Raw genomic sequence first — 16175 nt, 5'->3', positions numbered from 1 at the left:
AAGCTTCCATTGGACCTTTTTTTTTTTTTTTCCAACTTAAAGCATCTAAGAAAAGAGGCTGCCTCTCCCCAGAAGCCATTTTTACACTCAGTACCTATACGGATAAACTCCATTCAAGAAAAATGGGTATTGCTACTTTGTAGTGTCTGTTCTTTTACTGCAAAGTTGCCATATTGTATGACATGATAATAATACAAGTAATTCATAAATAAAAAACAATTAACGAAATCCAGATGAACTGGCTGGACAGAAGTTTGATTAGTTCAGACAGTATTTACTTCTAGCAAAAGAAATGATTTATTCTCCAAAGCAATCTGGTCAATATAACCCCTCTGAAATGTGTTACAACTCAGCATCTCTTTCTTACTCATTAACCTACCATTCAGTAAAAACTTTTTTTTTTTTAATCTGCTAGGTCACAGTGATACTTTGAACATTATTAGAAAAGGATCATTTTTATCAGCAGATGCTGATCATTGTTGCTTCCTCAGCTTTAACTATAGCCTTATGCCAAGTTGCAAGAACCTGCACAAGTATAAAAATTACTTAACTGCAAAGAGCTCAGACCATGTCTAAGAACAGTCACTTACTGCATTTCCCCAGTGAGGGCATGTTATGAAGTCTCCATTCCTATAAGCATACACAGCATGAAAGAGTTGGCAAAACATTCAGTCACCCATCTACACACAAGAACTCATACCAGGCTAGATCAACACCCCCCCCTTTCACGTGTCACCCCAGGTGGTAGAGGTGCTTACAGGAAGGTAAGAATCTACGACAAGACAGCAGCCATCTCCAAGGATACTTCCCCGTCCTCTAGCATTACCAAGTATCTCTATGTTCCCCATCTCTCAGCCAATTGATCAGCATCTGAGGAGTCTGTTCAATAGCTGAAACGTAACAACACAGACCACCATGCTTGGTTACGTCAACCCTGAATATTGGAGATTAGGATGCTTTTGTCCCGTTTAGGAGAAAGCTTTGAAATTCTTCTGTTCAAAATGGCTAGACATTCCCCTTGATATTATGGCTATTCCCTTGATATTATGGCTTGATAAATTAGGAGTTTACTCTCAATTCCCAGGCATACCCTTTTCTCTAGTCCTCTCCGTCCCTCTATTTCATCTTACCCTATTACTTCTCTCAATCTATGGACTTCTCAGTACTGCAGGGCTTCTCCACATGGTATTCACAAGGGATGGTTTGAGCTTGAGTACTGCATTTAACTGGCTCAAGCAATATCATCACAGTATTGAAGATAATCATCTCCACTGGATAGCTCTGGGGTAGCCATTCAAGCACACGTGTTGGACCTGTGAATGGCTTCTACAGCTATGCTAAAATCTTGATTTCCTATGCATACCTTTCATTAGTTGGTCCCTGGAGATGAGAGCAGCCACACTTCCCTGCCACCTGCTCTTTGTTCCTGGAGGCTCGTTTCCTGGAGTGAAAAGAGCCCGTGCCAATTCCCCACAAGGAAAGTCTCTATTCAGCCCTGTGCTCTTATTCCACATACCCTATCTGTGAGAATGAGCTTTTAATCTCCCTGGGGCAGGAAAAGTCTTCTCAGCAATTTTACAGCTGTGTATATACTTCAGAGTGCTCTATAAATACAGCTCTAAATCTCTGCATTTAAGAGAGATGGCAGAGCATGCCTACAAGTGGTAATGCAAGAGCCTGACAAGCAGATCTTCTGCCATTCTCCCGACTAATTCGGAGCAGAAAAATCATGTGGCTCTCACACCTGAGCTGCAAAACCGCTCCTTGCTGCAAGGAAGCTCTACATGCATTTTTGTTTTCATGACTAAGTTGTGCCACTGTGCTCCTCCTTTTGCATTTCCACCACATCCCTCAAGCAGTAAATCCCCCAGCAGAAGTACCTAAAGGATTTCACAAGACATGGGGCAAAAATTAGAGGCCTGGGGAGCTCAGGTCTTACTGAGGAACAGGAAAGCAAAGAACTGCCCTGACCAAGTTACTGGATGGCTATTAAGTCTCAGACAGGACTTAATCCTACCTCTCATTCTTCCAAGGACTTGGTATTCTGTAGTTGTTTGTTTGTGCTCCTCCTTACATTGCCCCAACACGGAGCCAATCCTTTTAGCCATGCACTGGCGTTCTTGGCATTGTAACAGCCCAGATGCCAAGCTTTGAATTTTCATTTTCTTCCCCTGCCCGCTCTAGCAGCAGCATCTGTGCCTGTGGTTGCTTCCTGGCTGGCCTCTTATCAAGGCTTTGTCTCTTGTCTTTGTGGCCGACTCCAGAACTGTTTGTGATGACAGCTGTTGCACTGGTGTGGAACCAGCCATCTGGGGATTGACTTGTCCTCTTGGACACTGCTTGCTTCCAGCTGTCAGAAATTTATTGCTCGACTGAAAATAATTTGGTATGTAAATACATTCTTCATAATATCCAAGCTATTACTTCCACAGGCAATGCAGCGGTTGCCTTATAATTCCCCTTCCCAGGTGTTTCTCTTCCTTCAGCATGGGGAGGGGTGGCTCTGATCACTCAGAAGCCCAATACAGTGTTCAGCAGTTTCAGGCCTACAAGTATGATCTTTCCTCTCTTTGGACTTAATCCCTCCTTAGTGGCTGGGGGGGAGCCACTGCATTCCCATCCTTAGGTGCTCCAGCAGTGGGGAAACAGGTCACCCAGACTGCTGCTTCTCTCAATGAAGGAAAAAGCATTTTCTTGCATTTGAGTTTTGGTATGACCCCTTATCTATCAATGGTGAAATCAAATGTTTTCAATCTAAAGCAACACAAAAAATCAACCTTCTAAACAGAAATATAAGCACCCATTTAATTCCACTGAAAATAATTTCCCTTAAGGGTGTCCTATTGATGTTTCCTCTTACACCTAATACTTTATTAAGCATGAGGTGTTTTGGCTATGTTTGTGTTTTGTTCTTTTAAAAAAAGCTGATTTATGGAATGTGGGGTTCAATCAGTACATGCAGGCTGTGAGAGCAATAGTGCACAATCAAAATTTAATTTGCGGGACAGGAATTGCTATATAAATTTAAATTTAGTTCAGCATTATTCCCCTCAGGCAACAGCATTAGTCACTACCACCAAATGCTTTCCTGGTGGAGCTGCACAAGGTTATTTCCACCTAGCAACTACCAGAAGAAAGTTAAAGAAAGATGCACAAACCTAGGAAATTGGAAAATGCCCACCCCCATAGTTTTTATGGGAAATAGACTGCCAAATGCTGCAGGCTTGCATTAAAAAAAATATATTTAAACTCTCCCTTTCAATGGAAAAAAAGAATGCCCTTCCCAGACAAGCAAAGCAGGATTTTCTGCTGTTCTATAAGCATTTCACCTCTTTCTAAGGAAAGGTGTTGGTTCTTCAGCCCAACAGCCTGTCCCCCTCCCTCTCAGCAGCAGCACTGAACCAGGAGCACCAGGAGGGTCAGGAGCCTCCCACAGACTCTGCAGCTATGCAGACCTTCCGCATCATTCAGACAATTCCCCAAATCAACAGGTGGTAAGGAACAGCCCAAGCCTGCCAGTCCCTTCTTGTGGTCAGCATCTTCTCCTTCCCTTCTGCTTCCACCACAGCAAAGCTGGTGAGAGTTGCCCCAGGTGAGCCTCAACTACCTGTGCCCACAAAGTCCTCCTTCAGCAGATGTGCAGCTCTTGGGCTGTTTCATGTCCTGCCCTTTTAGCACAGCATTGAGGAACGTAGAAATGGTGTAAGGGTACCGCCTTAAACACCTCCACAAGGTTACACCATCAGGGGTAAGAAACAGCAGTAGAAAGAGAACAGTTGCTTCTCAGAGTGTCTGCAGGGTCGTTTTGTTTTTTTTTTTTCATTACAGGAAACCCATAAAGCACACAGAGATAAGCTAGGACTTCATTTCATGTAAAAGTTGGGTTGACGTGGTTTTTAAAGCACAAATTAGGCGAGTCCACCAGCAGTGCTGAAGTTTTGAAGCTCCAGAGCCCACCAGAAGCCCAGCCCCAGCTCGGCTCTGCTCCGCTCCTTCCAGCTGGCCCTTGGCAACCTGGTTTCCTGCATCCGTAACCCCTCTCTCCCAGCCTCTGTGTCGTAACACACTGGTAACAATAACATTTCTGAAATCGGAATGCTTCACGGGCCAAAAAGCTGAGCTCAATCAACGCAGGGGGAAAGCAAACCACGGAGAGCTATTGTTTCTGAAAACAGTCCAAAAACTCTTGGCACTTCAAGGCATTCCCAATGTCCTTTGCACTATTTCCAGGAAAAATGATTCCCAAGGCCATGCGTATTAAAAAAATCTGGCTTATATCAATAAACATGATAACTGCTGTATTTTCTCTCTTTAATCAGAGCACAGCTAGCATGTAGAAGCAATCAGAGCTGAGTCAAATAGCCTGTTTTAAGTGTAGCATTTCAAAGCTCTAAAATTCCCCATTGAGGAGAATAATTTAACTCTTTGGGCTCCTCAACCTGGGCATCATCTATGACCAGATTTATGTAACGCAAATTCCTGAAGAAAATTTGTGGGTAGATGTTGGCAGAATAAGCAGTAGAAGCAGAAGGACAGAAGTTTTTCTGACCAAATAAGCTTATTCAACTTGCCTCTGTTGTTGCAGAAGCCCAGCGTGCAATAGTGGTTGGGTTGCAAGCCTAAACTCAGTATTATCAGTTGTAATCTCAGATCCATACATACTGACTTCCAACAAGTCATTCAAAACTCATTAAGGATGCACGGGGGTTGAGAGTTTTAGAGGATATAAGGGGTCCATCCTCCCTCATCATCCCCCACCAATACAGGTCCAAGTACCCCCTACCTGAAACAGGAAATGCAACTTGCAATGAAATTGTAAATGAGTTGAAACTGACAAAAAGAGAAAACTTCAGGCAACATATTGCGGGGAAGAATCTTGAGTCAGTAACAAACCATTGTCAATCCCCACTGAATTGCTCCCATATACTCTGTCTACTAACTCTAACAGAAGTGTTGCGCTTATAATTCAATACAACTGATCACAGCAAGAAGTTGCAGACATCCCTTGTTTAGGATAATAGGAAACACATATTTTGCCTCATTTTAACCACTGGAAGTTGGGAAACTCTTCCATTTTCTGCATTGTGAACAGTTCTTGCAGTGTTATGTAGCAAAAGAGTTTCAGAAGGTTCTGTTCTCCCTATCCATGGGGGTCTCAGGTGGGTGGCTTTGGAATGAAGAACTTATAATACCTAGGGAACTTAAAGGATCAGGTGTACTTTAAGGTTTTACTGCTAAAGGCAAATTTATATTATTTAGCGAAGGTACAAAAAGATAAATTACAGAATTGTGGCCATTTATATTTATCCATCCTTTGCTGCAAGAACCACACTAAGAAAAGGTAAGCAATGGTCTGCTACCCTTGTGAGAACTGCGAGAAGCTTAGGGCTTCTTTTCAGATTTCACCCCATGTGCTGGCTCTACCACAGTCCCACAGAACAACCACTATGTTCCTCACAGAAATGCACGGAGAAATGAAATTGTTTTTCAGGTGCATTTCAAGGAAACAGAAATCACGTTAAGGCATTTTGTTTGTTTTTCAAAAATTTGCGCACCTTATGATGTTCTACCTCACACTTCTATCACCACTTCACCTATTAGACTTTGCAAACAAACAGCCCTACTGCAACATTGAACATTTTCATAGTGATTGTGAAACTTCTTACATGTCATGGAAAATTAAAGAGCAAAGATTACTAGAATCAAAGCAGTTTTGTTCCCTTGTTAAGCTGAACATACTGCCAGCTCTGTGACTCCAAAAGTGTTATTTAAATAAAGTCAAGTCGTTAGTCAGGTTCATTGCAGAGTGTGTTGTGTTTTGTTTGTTTTTTCATTAATAGCTTTGCAGCTGCTCTACCTCAAAAAATTCAGCCTCAGAAATATGGGGCTGAATATTGGGAAGACCTTACTTCCCTGTGTAGTATCTGCGCATTGGTAAGAGTTTTCCTGCAGCAGCAGTCAGTCCTACCATTGTTACCCCCTCCTGGCACTGCTGGGCAATGGGATTCCCATGCGTTAGGTGCTAATGCCTTTGGGACGTCTCAGTTACTGGAGCCAAGGGAATAAATAGTTACATGACCACACAAGTCTACTCCCCAGCTCAGGCTGTCAGTAGCACCTACAGCCAAATAAGCACCACCATTATGAAGAACATCATTCGAGGTTGTGAGGGCACTCTGTGCCCCTGCAAAGCAAAGAGCTGAAAACATTTGGTCTGTTCAGGAAAGAAATGCAGGACCTTTGTAATTGCTATGAGAAAGCTCTGTCAAGCATAAAATTAGGTTTAAAATATGTAGCAAAGACTAACAGCCAGTGACAAAACCTTGGACCAAATCTTATTTACTTTTTTCGTTGCAGAGACCCCTGGAAAAGCCGGATGGCCTGGATGTTTCAGACCAGAGCAAAGAACATCCCCAGCACCTGTGTGAGAAGTGCAAAGTTTTGGGCTACTACTGCCGCCGTGTGCAATAAACCTTCCAAGTGGCCTCTTCCCGTCCCCATCATCCTGAAAGATCCTCTGGCAGCACGCGATCAACAGCAACACAACAAATCAAGATAAAAGCTAAAATAATTGCCAATATTGCCTATCTATAACCTAATAGTATGCCTTACCATTAACAGAATGTAACATTTCTCCTGTGTATGCACACACATGCAACAGGTATTTACAGGACTATGGTGAATTCGTATACATACATATATATGTAAACTTACATATATATATGTACACACATATATAAGCATTACTGATAGTGTTCACAACAGAACCACAGCTGCAGGTTCTGCTGATTGTTTACACAGACCCTATATCATGGCCAGGTGAAATGAAGTACTATTCATTAGGCAAGATGTAACATTGACAAGGAATATGTGATAAATGGGTTTTGCAGAGGTTAAATAACTGTGGGGCCACTAATTGCAAGCACTCACCCACAACATGAACATTATTCCTATTATATGACAAGACAAAGGAAGATTAAACAAGCCACAACATAAAAGAAGGAAAATCATTGTTTTCCGAGTTTTAGAAAGTCTGAGAGTTTTGTGCTGCTGCTTTCTTGGACTTTTCTATTTGTTAGTGTCATTTGGGCAGGGCTTAGGCAAAATTTTTTTTTGCAGGATGTGGCCAAAAAAAGTGAATAATTGTTTGAGGGTGTGGTTTGTGTAGAAAGGGAATGCCATAACAGGACCCAGAGCATCAGGAAGGATTCCAAGAGGTTTTTGGAGGAGATGAAATTGGCTTGCTTGTGTGACTAACAGATCCTTCTCTTGTCATATAATTCTGCTACAATGGTCCCTGTATGCATATAGGCTATTCATTGGGCTGAAAGCACACTAAATTTACTGTGAATAATGGGGGATAAGAATGCTTACAATTGTCCCCCAAACCCTTAATTAAATGATAAGCCAAACTTACTATTTATAGTAGTTTTAAAGCCACTTTTTGGAAGTATTTTTATGTCCTGTTTTCTACTGTACAAATTGTTATAATATAAAAGCTTTTTAGCCATAAGGGTGTTATGAGGCACGAAGAGCACTCTATATAACCTTCCCACTTCTGTCTTCCTGATACACCTATGTACCTTAGGAGAAATGTAGGAGTTCTATTTGGTTGTCCCATTTCAGGTAGAACTTTGGGCAGGGGCATCCAGTTGCAAAGAAGTATCTCATCAGGGATTGGAAAATACCATGAAATGAAAGTACCTCGAGACAGTATCCTGTTTGTATGTCTATATAAGTACATTGACACAAGGACACAACAAGCAATTCAGTTGCATAACTTACTAAGAAAAATTACAGGGATAATGGTTTGTGTTTTTTTTTTTTTTTAATCAACAATTTGTTAAATTTCCTTTAGAGAGATTGATTGGTGTGAATGATACCTAGCAGCAATATTTTAAACCCTAAATAACTTGATGTGAATAAAATCTGTTTTGAGGATTAACTCCATAATGCTAATACAGAGGGGTTTTTATGCCAAGCAATACCAAGATGTAACTAAGTATGTACAGTCAAGCTCTTGTAAAGCAAATTGAATACTTATTGAGCATTCTTATAGGAAATGTGAAGCTCTTCACAAGTTTGCCCTGAGGTGAAATTTTCACTATTTCCCTGCTTTGCTATAAACAGGGCAAAATTGTTTCCGCTGATTCTGGTGGTAGGGTTATCTATATATCTTGCAAACTTCTTTATTTATGTGTAAGCCCAGGTCAGCCTACTGGTCAACGGAAAAACATCGGGATTTGTTGCTTCTGACCATGATTCATCCAGTAGCTCACTAATTTGGGGCAAGTCACAAGATCCTTCTGGACCTCAGTTTCCTCAGCTGCAAAAATGGGGATAATAATACATTAGTATACCTACCTCACAGCAGTGCTGTGAGGCTCACTTAATATCCACTAGAGCTTTGACATCACTGCATGAGAAATATGATATAAAGCTGAAATATTAAATTAATCACTCAAACTAATTTTGCCCAGTGACAATTCTATCAACTAAAATAGCTGAAGAATAATATTGAAAGTTAACACTAATAACAGATTTCATTTGCATCAGTCAAGATATGCAGTTTTAGCATTTTCAAAAAAATGCGTTGTTTTGCACAGACTCAAAAATTACTTTAGAGAAAATCTCTGAGCAATGATACTAACTTGTCCATAAAAAAATTAAGAAAATACACAGGTGAATTTAGGGGTGTATTTTCAAAGTTTGACCTCTAGCATTGCTCTTGATATTTTGTTTCAAGCATGCCTGGTGTTGAAAGAACAATATATGAAACCAGATCTGTTTTTTCCTTTTGAGCACTTAATAGTACATGAACAAAATACTCCTTGATGCTTCACATCCAGCTAAAGGACAAGTAGAGAAACTCCATCGCATCAAAATAAGAGAAAATTATTGTCCAACCTGAAACTCAGATGTTGCTACCAAGCATTTTGCTTTTAAGTGCTTCCTGTCTTATGGTAACCACTAAATTGGTAAAACAGCACATCCCTCAGCACAGCTACATTGATATACAGCATATCACCAGATTCTGAAAAAAGGCTAACTACAAAATACGATTATATGCAATCATCACAATTTTCACGACAGAGCCCTCCTATAAATTGTTTATCCAGATTCAACACTGCATGGTGGTGCTTTTAGCTTATGGACTTTTAGGTTTATTTTAAAATAAGGTTCCTAAAAATACACATGATCAACTTCAATATAATTAATACCTATTAATACCTATTGCTGTAGAATAGTAATTATTCAAAGTGTAGTTAAAAGTTCAATATTTATATCATGATATTTTATATCATGATATTCTAGGCAGGAGACACAAAATGTTGAAGTAATATCAAGTAAATCTAAAATAACAAGGAAGAAAACAGCTTTACTTCCCCTGCACTCATGTTGGGGACGAGCAGATAAAGAACAAAACGCAGGGAAAAATCTAGAAGCAACACTGCCATGGTTTGTCCTGCCTAACTCTCTGTGCAAACCCTCCTGGGGCTGGAGGCTGCCCACTGGCCTCACTGCCCCTGCCAGTGGTGCAAGGCATGCGATGAGGCAGGAGAGCATCGGGCCACCCAGACACCAGCAGCAACGCCCCCAGCCCCACAACTGTAGGGCTCAACTTGGGCTCCCCTCAGCCATGTGGGACAGCCCCATTCTGTTCACGGCTGAAAACCTCATCTCCCTAAGGAGCTGGTGGCCAGGGAAGCACACACAGGGTGCCTCCATTCATTCCTGCATAAGGTTTGCAGCATCCAGCCCCAGGCATCTGCTTCATGCTCTTCTGGATGCTTTGTGTCTTGCTGGACAGATGCATGGGCGTAAGTAACATACAACAGCTTATGGCCATCGGCACAGAAGGGAAATTTCTGATTTTGGACCAAAATAATAGAAAAAAGATTGACTACAAGATGTAAATTTCTATTATCTGCCTTTTTTTTTTTTTTTTTAAGGTAATCCACACATAGACCTAACCCTTCCAAACTGCCAGAAAGAAAACCTAAAAATTAATATTTTGACTGGAAAGACGAGTTCATTTACCACTTGGATTTTTACAAATGCTTATGTTCTCTTTAACTAGCTCTGCATTTAGATCTTCAGCTAGTATTCTTCAAAGGGATTATTAAACAGTTATCAGAAATGAAGCACAGACCAGTAAAGAACTTGAAATCCACACGAGTCTCCCTAAATTGAGTATTCTTGGGAGTATACCTGAGAGAAGTTTGTCTCTGTGCACTTATTTGTTAAACTTCATTTTTAAACTCATCAGATGCTTGCTGTTGTCTGCCCACTTACAGACCTAACGAGCAGGCACCAGTTTTATCTTGTGTTCCCACCACCACCACCCTTTTCCACCCTCTTTGGACATTTTTTAAACTTACATTTATTTCTTGAATAAAGTCTAAATTTGTTTCTTCACGTGGTCAGAACATTTCACATGGCATTTGTCTTTGGCATTGGCACTGTTTTGGAGAAAAGTATCAGTGATTCAAAACCAGCATGTATAGGCTTTTAGCTGTTTTAACTTAATGCAGCTCCAATTAAGTTATTATGAATACTTCATTTAGTAGCAATGAAGAAAAATCCCTGTAGCTTAAAAGGATTGCCCCATTTTAGCCAGTTTCTACTGCTGCTACCACAGACATAAAGCAATGCCACACAAGCAAAGTTTGAGGCCTTTTTGTCTCAAAGTTGCCTTTTAATTTCAAATACACAAGAGTATATATTATTTCTGAAAATAAGTGTATTTTAAAGTTCCCCATTATATGGGACTCGGTTTGTAAACTAAAAATGTGAAGTTATGTATGTCTGAGAGAAGCCTTTTATCAAGAAGTAATCTTTACATTTTACCTTTTGTATAATACGAAATTTAGATTAAACATGGGTTGCATACTTGTGAAGCTCTAGCCATTATTCCAAAAAGAACTACTTAACCCATTAAGAAGCTAAGAGCTTTTGGAAATGTTAGTATTCATAGATTAGTCCTCTATGCCCTGCAGTCACATGGCATTTTCTTTTCTAGCGTGGATCCTAAGAGTTATCCACTGAATAGTATGCAATGATTTTAAAAACACATGTTGATGATTTAAGTGAACTGACATACATTTTCCACTTGCCTTTGCCAACATTTAAAATGTGATGGAACTACCCACATACCAAATCATTCTCTAAGATATCACTCCACTCCTGGTTGGGCTTCAACACATCTTTCCTACCTGCAAAACCACTGCTGTCCATTAATGTTGCTATATTGCTGAAGTGCTCAGAGGGCTGATTGAGATCTTAGACATAGGGATGATGGTTTGTGTTTCTAGGATGAATTTCAAAGGGACAATCGTGTGCAGTTACTAGCTATAGATGATTGATATAAATGTTTACCCCTGTATGAAGTATTTTACAGTTTTACTTGCAGATGTGTATTTATCTTGAGTTATACTTGACATAGAGTTTCTTTCAATTTTTTTTTTTTAATACTATGTGTGTATTTTGGAAACCTTTTTAGATGTTAAAATTTTTGAATGGTTACAAATATTTCTTGTAATACTGAATTGTTATCTTATCTGGAAACTCTTTGCAGTAACTTTTTTGTATATATTTGAGGGCCTTTTTAAAAAAAGTATTGTTTGTTCTTTGGGGAAAAGTTTTTACAACTTGGAAGCTTTCAGAAGGGCCTTCCTCTCAACTAGGATACTAACAGAGGTAAGAGTTTTCTTAAGTATTTTGCAGAACTAAGGATGTATCCTCAAGAAAATATTTATGGAAGTAATTTACTTTTTTTTTTTTTTACAATGCTTTTGTCTGTATAAAGTATGCAACAGAACTACATTAAGAAGGAAATATTGTCTACATAAAATATTATATGAAAGTTGGTACATAATTCTGACAAAAAACCTTGCAATTCTTTAAGCCATATTGTTTTTGTTATCCTTGGATGAAAATATCAGTATTAAGTAACCAATATATTATTCAAGTGCTTAGACTTATATGAAAATGCTTATACATTTTATTTATGTGTATTTGGGGAAGAATCGCTAGAAAAAGCTATCACTAGACATATAGCAAGAGAGAAAAAGTATACTGTCACTTTATGACCTTGTGAGAGACAGAAGATGCTGAAAGCACCGCAGAGACTCAGCTTTCAGAGACTCTGAAGCACAAGTGTTGAGTTTCAAATGGTAGTTCTTGTCCTTTTTCGCGGCGAGAGGGGAAAAGAGTTGGTTGGGACGCTGTCTGACAACTCGACTTTCACAACTCTTTGCAGACTGTGAGCTCAGCTATGCAGTACCGGCTACAGCAATAATATTAATCAAAGGATGAAAGAGAAATGGATTGAAGTAGATGATTGTAGGGATTTATGTTTATTTTAATTAGAACTCATAGCAATATAGAATATGCATGTGCACGTATTTGAAGCATTTTTACACTTTACATTTCATGTAGTTTGATTATATTATGAAGGATTGGGTTTTTAGTTTGATATTTTACCACGCTAAAATGGGAGGTCTGCCCAACCCTGTACTGGATTCTTGTTTCCTTTAAAAGGTTATTTAGTACAGCACTCACTGCATTGTGTACTAGTGCTAAAACTAACACTGTATCTTATGAATTTCTTCAGCTTTAAAAAAAATTAACCTCATTACTGTTACATTTGTTTAGCTGTACCCATTGACCTTGTGAGATTCAGTTGGTTATTTGTATAATTTCATTTTCTGTAACTGTTAATAAACTTGTACAGCTAAAACAAAAACAAAACCTATGGACAAAGGCCTCGGAGGTACCAGTTCTGCTTCAGCAATCAAGCTTGCTTACCAAGTGACTATGTTGCTAGACAGACTGTAAAACCTCTTGTGGGTTGTCCATAAAATGGCATTCCGACATGTGCCTTATTTGCTGGATAGTATACAGCTTTCCTCTAGTATTCTAGCATTTTAATGCTGTATTAAAATACTGAAAAAAAAAAATCAAGCAAGAGTGGTATTTTTTTTGAGAGCTGATTGCTTTGAAGTTCTGTGACCAGCTGTGCTCAGTTCCCCAGTGCAGACAAGCTGCAGCCTACTGCTGGTGGTACAAACCTTTCCCAGCATAACCATGGCCCAGACCACACCAGGAAGGGTTTCTCCATTGCCACAGAGTTAGTCATCTGCAACAAGCCTGGTGCTATCCTGGGTGAAAAAGTTTTACCCCAAGCCTTCCCTGCTGGTGACCTGCTTGGGTTAATTATGCCACCTCTGTTTTTAACAGTTTGGTACTGTCTAACATGTTTCTGAAGAAAAAACCTGCTATAATCAGACAATAAACCATAATTCAATCCCTAATAGTTGGACAGGAAACCTTAAAGTGCCAGAAAGTTGTTACCATGAAAAATAACATTTAAAACTAAAGCTACATCACTTAAGATTTAGGGGAGGGGTTCTAATTTATTCTTTGTGAACACTACAAGTTGGCCAGAACCATACAAAGTGTTTGTTGCTTGTTAGCAATACCACTCTTCTGTCCCCAGCTGAGCCCAACAGAACAGAAAAGCACACATTCAGAGCTAGTTTGAAAATTGTTTATTAAACAAAACACACTGCTCTTCAATGTAAAACTTACCAGTAGCACTGTTCTGATAGCCAGCTATAGCCACAAAGCTAAGCTCAGCAATGAAATACCTCTTCCCACCAGCACTGTGGGCTCACCAAATGCCAACAACTCAGGTTTAGCATGCCACTGAGACTAGACAAAACACTGAGCAGACACACAGTCACATCCCAGCTCCCTATTCTTCTATGTTGTCCCTCAGAAGTAACTTTTTCATATTGAAAACAGAAGTAAATTAACACAAACAATATTGCATCAACATAAATGATCAAACTTCTTTTCCCTCATTCCCTCATTCTTTTCCCTCATTCCCTCATTCTTTTCCCTCATTCCCTCATTCTTTTCCCTCATTCCCTCATTCTTTGGGGGTTGGACCCGATGATCTCTTGAGGTCCCTTCCAACCCCTACAATTCTGTGATTCTGTGATTCATTCCCAAGTGCTTTGCCTCTATGTTCTGTGTGAATAAAGCTACAAGACAATGCTCATAACCAAATAATTACTACTTTTAGGAGCCAAATAATTTCTGCTTTAGGAAAAATAATAGGGATTTCATATAACCTCCATACTTTGGAAGTTTAATGAAAAAAGCATAGAAGAAATACTTAGACAGTGCACCAAGGTTACTATTTTTAAGTTAGTCACACTACATCACACCCAGAGCCCCCCCTCAGGCCCCCAGTGCATCACGAGGCATATGAGATAGACCTTACACCTTGAGCTAGGAAGGACAGATAGACAACCTGCATGTCACACTTCTATTCACTGCCACATAGCACAAGCCAAGTAAGCCAAAAGGCTCCTCCTTCATCCATATCCCTCTGAAGACGAAGCACACCTAAGACACTGACAAGATGGGAGGCTGAAGCACCAGGCACTGAATGCTGACAGTCAGGTCTTTCCACTACAAACCAAAACATCCCGTACCTAGAAGAGCGTACAAAATCCTCACTTCTGAGAAGCACACAGTGCACAATTAATTTGGGCTTTGAAAAAAGGGAATAATACCACACTGAGCTTTGCTTTTCCTCACCTCACAAACTAAGAGAAACAGGCCATTTGCAAGCCCCCATCTCAATAACACCAACTACTGGGCCCACGCCTGCAGACCGAGCCCTCCTGTTTTACTGAAAGTAATGCCATTGCCCATCCCTGCAATCCACATCTCAAAATGACTTCAGACAACAAACAAGAAAACAGGCCTCAATACAACCCACCAGAACTGCAAAACCTCATTCAAGCACCAAACGCCTTTCACAATACTTTTATAACCTTCAGGAGACATTTTTAGCAACTGAACATATAGTGAAGCACCTACCTCTGTCAGCATTCGCTGGGACTCCTTCTGGGGCCAGGACAGAGGCAATCACGTTCACTAGGAGCTCAAGCAGCAACCAGAGTGGCATAGAGGCAGCCAAAGCCGCACTGCAAGAGAACGCACCACCATCAGCTACCCCAGCCGGTCGTGGTGCCACCATGGCCTGCTGAGAGGACCTCAGGGCCAGCAGCACCCAGCAGCCTTTGGTGGCTTTGCACCTCTTCCACAACTCAACTAAATTAAAATGCAGCAACCATCTTACCAAAAAAAGGCAAAAACAGAGCTTGCAGGCCCAGCTAAGCTATCAAAACCCATGACAACAGGGAACGCAAAGCTTAGTCAAAACTTTACAGATATTTTAAGTGGAGCAGGGCACAAGCCACTGATTTTACTTCACATTTTTTGTGCTAGCCTTTCAGCAATTAAGAACAGAAGTTAGAAATAGCACAAAAAAGCTTTCTCATACACAACTTCTGAACACAACTAAGCAGCAGGCATCAGAAACTGAGTTCCAGCCAAGTTTTTATAAGGTTTCCTTATACTTTCACAATTTAAGGAGAAGATACAACTCAGTGGAATTCTAAGGAGCCAGATACATGTATGCCCCATTTGATTTCAGCCAGCAAAACTGAGGTGAAAACTAAAAATGTAGGAAAACACCACAGGAATAACAGAAAATGAGGTCCCAAAGCTTACTATCTCCAAAGAAAACAACAATAAATGGATAAATATCACCAGATTTAAAACATACAAACAAAAAAACAAATGGATACTTTCACAAAGTACCTCCACACAGACACTCAGAGACCCCTAACCCTCAGGCACCCTCCAAACCAGGCCTTGGTGCCCTCTGCCCACTTTACTGGCTCTATCCCTGATTGCTGCAGGGCTACAGCTGTGCTGGGGCATGGGCACAGGGCACGCAGTGCTCAGCCAGCTGCTGTGGAAATAAACAGGCTTGTGCGGGAGGGCAACGATATCGGTGCCACCAGCAGGAAGCCTCACAGGCAGCTGGGAGGCGAAGGACAGTTCAGTCTGGTTCTGGGAAAAACATGTAGCTCTCATTTTAACTTCCCAATCATTGAAATCTCAACACAGTTAAGTCTTAAGCAGCTGTAGAAATTTCACCAAGGAAATATGCAAAAGTTAAGCTTTCCGGGAAAGAAACTCGGAGAGCACACATTTTAATGAACCAATTCAAACTGTTTTCCAACACACCCTGCTAATGTCTCTGAATGTGAAAAGTCTGAAGTTGGACAAACCTTGAATGCACTTTG

The 16175-nt window shown here is 40.3% G+C and overlaps 1 protein-coding gene and 1 long non-coding RNA gene across 2 annotated transcripts in view; one reads left to right on the top strand and one right to left on the bottom strand.

Moving 5' to 3' along the window:
• Positions 1-9365, top strand: part of ZCCHC24 (zinc finger CCHC-type containing 24) — a 106834-nt gene extending 97469 nt beyond the window's left edge. Inside the window, exon 4 of the mRNA XM_040562907.1 lies at positions 6358-9365. Within this exon, the coding sequence (XP_040418841.1) occupies positions 6358-6471 (114 nt within the window). The 3' untranslated portion in view covers positions 6472-9365. The remainder of the gene's footprint in view (positions 1-6357) is intronic.
• A 1010-nt stretch (positions 9366-10375) lies between these two features.
• LOC121072829 lies at positions 10376-15798 on the bottom strand. Its single transcript, XR_005821404.1, has 3 exons — positions 15685-15798; positions 14899-15005; positions 10376-10463 (listed from the first exon to the last, which is right to left on the bottom strand). It is a non-coding gene; the product is annotated as an uncharacterized LOC121072829 (long non-coding RNA).
• Between the last annotated feature and the right edge of the window lie 377 nt (positions 15799-16175).

The sequence above is a fragment of the Cygnus olor genome, chromosome 7 (genome assembly GCF_009769625.2).
Source record: "Cygnus olor isolate bCygOlo1 chromosome 7, bCygOlo1.pri.v2, whole genome shotgun sequence".
Classification (NCBI taxonomy): Eukaryota; Metazoa; Chordata; class Aves; order Anseriformes; family Anatidae; genus Cygnus; species Cygnus olor.
Note: the sequence above shows the minus strand (reverse complement) of the source record. Positions and strands in the feature narration are given on the sequence as shown.